Below are 5954 nucleotides of genomic sequence, written 5' to 3'. Positions count from 1 at the left end.
TCACCGGTAAGTTTAGACAGGGCGTGCTTTAGCACCTTAAAAGAGCCAGGACCCGAAAATATAAATAAAGTAACGACCGCCACGCGGAACGTAACATTTTTAATTATTGTGTAATTTCAGTTTGTAATTTGCCAGTAAAATATAAGGTTCAAAAATATTAATTTATGTTGCATTTTACAAAAATGGGAGATATATTTATTACTCTTTAATATTTAAATTTTATATTACACAAATACATATTCTCTTATATATACTATAGACAAATTATTCTTACAATTAGATGTTTCCTTCATTCTAACTATTGCAGTACATACATATGAAAACATTGGAAGAAAAATCCATCACATTAATATGTTACGTACTGTAAAATGAAAGCTTGGAAGGTATTAATTTGAGAAACGCTTCATTGTCATATTTGGTAGTAGTACTATTATTCCAATTATGGTTTAAACTATGTGTATATGTACTTCTTTTCAGATATAGAAAAGTAAATGATTTCTCTCACACGCTCGTTCATGATGAAGAGCCTGTTTGTATCCCGATGCGACCGTTTTAGTTTTTATTTTTAATTATTGTACAATTTCACTTTGTAATATGTCAGTAAAATAACAGCTTTGAAGATATTAATTTGAGAAGCATTTTCAAAATTCGATTTTTGTATTAATGATATATTTCGCGTTTCTGAGAACCGTTGCAGTTGGTCCACACACATGTGATGTTAGTAGTCCTTTACTTTTCTATGTCTGAAAAGAAGTATACACATAGTGTAAACCGCAATTGGAATAATAGTACTACTACCGAATATGACCATGACGCGCGTATATGAGCAGGTACTTAGGGTGAGACGTATCTGACCGCAACGCGGGCAACCCTATCGTAAATGGAGGCAATAACGAGACTGCACGGTAGCTCATTGTAACACATAATTTGGAAATGTCTTTATTACCGGAAAGTAGGACGGTATTGAATTCTTAGAAACCATTTTAACGTAAAGGGACTTTGAATTAGGTGCAATTATACGCACGCCGAATACATTATTGTCAATTATTCAAAAGGGGTTTTTATGACTTTCCCAGATTTTGAAAGAAGCATTTTAGCCTCCCAAAGAAATTAATATACCGTGAATAAACAAAGTCCATATGATACATTATTAATGAACTTCTATATTGGTGAGATTTTTCTGATTAAAATTTTTTTTTATTCTCCCTCGAGTCTTTGCAATTTGTCCAGGTGTGAACATTCGGCAAGTTGGTTTAGTGGTTTTGTGATGGTAGCACGCAGACATTTATCCCATTGGAGAAACATCGGTGACAATTGCTTTTTGTAGCTATGAAGTTTTCTCTTCATTCAGAGTAGCAGATCCATCGGGTGATTTCTCCGTAATAGTCTTCTAGGTTGATCCGTTGAGTAGAGTTCCTTGGCTGTACTATTGGGATGTTGCTCCAGTCTGGTTTTGTAGTTTCTGCACAGTCTCGTTATTTCATCAAAGACCGGTGTTATATTTAAGTCTTTACGAATTTCGTCATTACGGACGTACCATGGAGCATTAATAATTGTTCTGAGAACTATGGATTGTAATGATTCAATCTTCGCAATATGGCTTTTAGCAGCCATGCCCCAAAGTTGAATTCCATATTCCCAGATAGGTTTTCTGATTGCTTTATATATTAGTAGTTTATTTTCAGGTGATAACTTTGAATGTCTGTTGGTGAGCCATTGCATTTCCCTCCTTTTAATTCTGATTTGTTCTATTCTTTTTTTTATGTGTTGTTTCCAGGTGAGTTTGGAGTCTAGATGTAATCCTAAGTATTCGACTGCTTTAGTCTGTGGTATAATGTATTGATTTAGTATGATAGGTGGTGTAATGCCTTTTCTTAATGTGAAAGTGATATGATTGCATTTTTCGGTATTGACAGTTATTTTCCAGTGATTTAGCCACCGTTCGAGTGTTTGTATGTGCTTTTGTAACGTTTTGGAAGCTATTGTAGGGTCATCGTGTGTAGTTAATATGGCTGTGTCGGCAGCAAATGTGAGTAATGTGGTATCTGTTGTAGTGGGGATATCAGCTGTATAAAGGGTGTAAAGTGTGGGACCCATTACACTGCCCTGAGGAACGCCACCCTTGATTTTGTAGATATCAGAGATGCTATCCTGAATTTTGACATAGTATGTTCTGTCCTCTAGATATGGTTTTATTAATTGGTATAAGGCAGTGGGAAATTTTAGTTTTATCTTATATAATAAACCTTCATGCCAAACTTTATCAAAAGCTTTCTCTATATCAAGAAATATGGCGGTGCAGTATTGTTTTTGTTCTAGGGCTTCAGTAATCATGTTTGTGAGTCGGTGTACTTGTTCGATCGTAGCGTGTTTTTTTTGAAAGCCAAACTGGTGTGTTGGGATTAAGCGTTTTTGTGTGATGATTTCCTGCATCCTATTTAGTATTATTCTCTCCAGTATTTTAGACATTATTGGGAGTAGTAAAATTGGTCTGTACGATGTAGCTAGGTGGACGTCTCTCTTGGGTTTTTGTATCATGCTTATTTGTGCTAGTTTCCAATTAATAGGGAAATGTTTGATTCTGAGTATCGCGTTGTATATGATTGTTAACATCCTGACGGCTTTTGGTGGAAGCTCCTTTATAATTTTTCCGTTGATTAAGTCGAAACCTGGGGTCTTTCTAATTTTAATATTTTCGATGATTTTATTGACTTCTTTTACTGTGGTCCTTTTAATGTCTTGTGGGTCTTCAGACGTTGTTTCAGTGTGTAGTGTGTTTGTTGTGTTATTTAAGGGGGGGTTATTTCTTTCGTTAATTTGAAAAGTTTTATACAGGTGTTCGGCAAAGGTTGTAGCTTTATCCTGTGCACTTTTTGCCCAAGTATTATCAGTCTTTTTTATAGGTGGTAGTGATGATGTGGGTCTTTTCAGTCTCTTGGTGGCTTTCCACAGGGAGTAGTTTGTGTCGTCGTCGGCCGAGAGTTTAGAAATGTACAAATGGAATTTTTCGTTACAATAATTTTGTATTAGTCGTTTGACTTCTTTGGTAATTGAGTTTAATTTTGTTTTATTGTATGTAGTTTTTTGCTTTTGCCAGTTACTTTTTAATTTACGTTTTTGTTTAATTTTCATCATAATATGTTCCGGGTAGGAATTAATGTATTGTTTGTTTGCGTTATGTCCAGTAGCATTCCATTCTGCTTCCTGTATCAGAGTAGTAAATTTATTTACTGCGCATTCTATTTCTGCCGAGTTTTTTAAGCTTACATGACAATCCAAGTTTTTGTTTAGATATTGTTTGAACAGTAGCCAGTCTGTGGTGCTGTTGCAGAGAGATGGTGTTTTTGTAATGTTTACGGGTTTGCCTGTGTATTTTAGAACAATCGGAGTGTGGTCGGAGCTGAGGTCGAGACTTGATTTAATTTCAAAGTATATCTGTTTTGTGCCTTTGATTACAGCGAAATCTATTAAGTCGGGTGTTTTGTCACGTGCTGTTGGCCAGTATGTCGGTTCGCCTGTCGATAGAACATTGAGGTGTGATTTTCGGATCGCTTGCTCGAGTGTTTTACCTCTTGGTGAGATTGTTTTGGATCCCCATAGCTTGTGTTTGGCGTTATAGTCTCCTCCAACGAGTAATCTGTTCCCCAGTGACTTAAAAAATTCTGAGTAATGTTCCACTGGTGGTTTTCCTTGGTGGATTCAATGTTTACCGTGGTTGCTTGCAAGTATATGTGTTTCGTGGTACTGTGAAGATGATGTTTGATGTTGTTTTTAATAATTACTGCGGATCCGCCGTGTCCTTTACCAGACGGATGTTTGGTATCGTACAGCGTATAGTACGGAAGCTTCATATAGTGTTTATCTGTTAGGTGCGTTTCAGAAATTAGGATGACATCGATATTATTGGTTTGAAGGAATAGTTTTAGCTCCTGGGTCCTCTGCTGCAGACCATTAGCATTCCAGATTACGATTTTTAGTTCGTTAGCCATTTTTATTTTTTGTTGTTAGATATCATGTTGGTTAGTAGTTGTATCATAGCGTTTATTTGTTGGGTCTGTTGTTGTAATAACTTGGTTTGTTCTAGGAGCATGTTTGCTATAAGTTCCGTATTTTTAGTTGATTGTATAAGTAGATTTTTGATTTCCGAGGTTTCATTATCTGTGTCATTGTTTTGATTCGGGAGGTAAGATTGACTTTGTATTTGGGGCGATAGTGCTTGGGCGTAGCTTTTATTTGTTGTGTTTATCTGTCGGGTTTTATCATTATTGTTGTGATTCGGGATGTGGTTTTGTGTAGTGTTTTTCGAGTTACTGTCTAATGCTCTTTGCCTAAGGGCGGGATACATTTTCTGCTGGAGTTGTTTTCTTATGATACATCCTTTGTAACTGGCGGGATGATTGCCCTGGCAGTTACAGCATTTCACATTTTCTATCTTACGTTCCAAGGAGCATTTTGAAGTTAAGTGCTTACCTGCACACTTTACGCACGCGGGGGTTTTGTTGCAATAGTTCCTTGTATGGCCGTAGGTTTGACATCGCATGCACTGGGGGATGTCTCTTTTCTTTTTTGGCGGTTCAAAGGAGATTACGGTATTTAGTAGCCGATCTATTTTATATATTTCCTTGTTGTTAACATTGGGTTCTAACTCTATGAAGAAAAGTGGTAATTGCTGTTTTGTATCGTATTTAACTATGTTGTTTATTTGTCTTACTTTATGGTTTAGTTCTTTTAATTCTTCAGTGATTCTATTAGTGTTAGTTTTGGGGTGCATTCCTCTTAGTACAACTTTGTAACTTTTGTCTGTTTTTAATTGGTAAGTGTAAAAGTTAACGTTCTTTTCCTTTTTAGGGCTAGTACTATTTTACTGTATATATCGGTTGTATCGGCTTGGATTTTTACCTGGTTGTTTTGTAGTTGTTTCATTGTATATTTGTTGTCCGCTGTTTCTTTTAAAAGATCCAGTAGTGGTTCTATAATTTGAGCTTCGATATGAATTGGAGGCGGTTTCGGTTGAGGAGTCTCCTTATTGACGGACTCTGAGGGTTCATCACTGACTTCAGGTAGTAAACTAAATAGGTTTGTAAGTGGTATATTATTCGAGAGCCATTTGTCTTGCTGTAGCAGTTCTGAGTTCGTTATGTTGTGATTATCAGGTATTATGACTTTGCGCTTTTTGTTATGGACAGGACGGTATTCACTGTTTGACTGTTTGTCGGTTTCCTTCTCATAGTCTATATCCATACAGTTTGTTACATTAGGGTTGTTTCTTATTAGAAATTTATCTCCAGTTTTAGCAATTTTTAGTCTTAACGTATCTTGTTGTTTTGATTGTGTCATTTGACTGTCTAGACTTGCCTCGTGGCAAGCTAGTTTGGTTATATATTCGTCACGGTTACTCGTATACACACGTACGCACTACTCACACTCACGCGTATGATATTTAGCCGCTTCGTAAACACGTCTGTTCGAGTCGACGTTTCGAATGAGACTGAGTGACATTATTTAGAAGACAAATAGAGAAGACGATGTATTGTATTTCCATGCATATTCTCCATGCTCTCAAAAAAAAAAAAAAAAAAAAAAAAAAATGCATATGCGTGGACCAGCTTAACAAAAAAATCTAATTTTGAAAGTGCTTCTCAAATTAATATCTTCCAAGCTTTCATTTTACTGTACGTAACACATTAATGTGATGGATTTTTCTTTCAATGTTTTCATATGTATGTACTGTAATAATTAGAATGAAGGTAACATATAATTGTACGAATAATTTTTGTATATATAAGAGAATATGTATTTGTGTAATATAAAATTTAAATATTGAATACATCTCCCATTTTTTTAAAATGCTTCTTAAATCAATATCTTCGAAGTTTTTATTTTACTGACATATTACAAAATGAAATTATACTATAATTAAAAATAAAAAGTAAAACCGTCGCATCGGGATTTCA

At 35.4% G+C, this 5954-nt stretch overlaps 2 protein-coding genes across 2 annotated transcripts; both read right to left on the bottom strand.

Annotated features, from left to right (window-relative positions):
- Positions 1-1347: 1347 nt before the first annotated feature.
- Positions 1348-2334, bottom strand: LOC107193225 (RNA-directed DNA polymerase from mobile element jockey-like). The gene has a single exon (XM_015582630.1). The coding sequence runs from the start codon at positions 2332-2334 to the stop codon at positions 1348-1350; it is 987 nt and encodes a 328-aa protein (XP_015438116.1).
- A 1657-nt stretch (positions 2335-3991) lies between these two features.
- LOC107193224 (nucleic-acid-binding protein from mobile element jockey-like) lies at positions 3992-5337 on the bottom strand. Its single transcript, XM_015582629.1, has 2 exons — positions 4866-5337; positions 3992-4800 (listed from the first exon to the last, which is right to left on the bottom strand). The coding sequence occupies exons 1-2, from the start codon at positions 5335-5337 to the stop codon at positions 3992-3994; spliced, it is 1281 nt and encodes a 426-aa protein (XP_015438115.1).
- Between the last annotated feature and the right edge of the window lie 617 nt (positions 5338-5954).

The sequence above is a fragment of the Dufourea novaeangliae genome, unplaced genomic scaffold (genome assembly GCF_001272555.1).
Source record: "Dufourea novaeangliae isolate 0120121106 unplaced genomic scaffold, ASM127255v1 scaffold706, whole genome shotgun sequence".
In the NCBI taxonomy this organism is placed as follows: Eukaryota; Metazoa; Arthropoda; class Insecta; order Hymenoptera; family Halictidae; genus Dufourea; species Dufourea novaeangliae.
Note: the sequence above shows the minus strand (reverse complement) of the source record. Positions and strands in the feature narration are given on the sequence as shown.

What these genes read in the sequence shown, in the direction of transcription:
- LOC107193225 (XM_015582630.1), bottom strand. Translation starts at nt 2,334, where the DNA reads ATGATTACTGAAGCCCTAGAACAAAAACAATACTGCACCGCCATATTT.
- LOC107193224 (XM_015582629.1), bottom strand. Translation starts at nt 5,337, where the DNA reads ATGACACAATCAAAACAACAAGATACGTTAAGACTAAAAATTGCTAAA. An exon ending in CGATACAACCGATATATACA is followed by an intron (nt 4,801 to 4,865) that starts GTAAAATAGTAC and finishes AATTAAAAACAG; the next exon opens with ACAAAAGTTACAAAGTTGTA.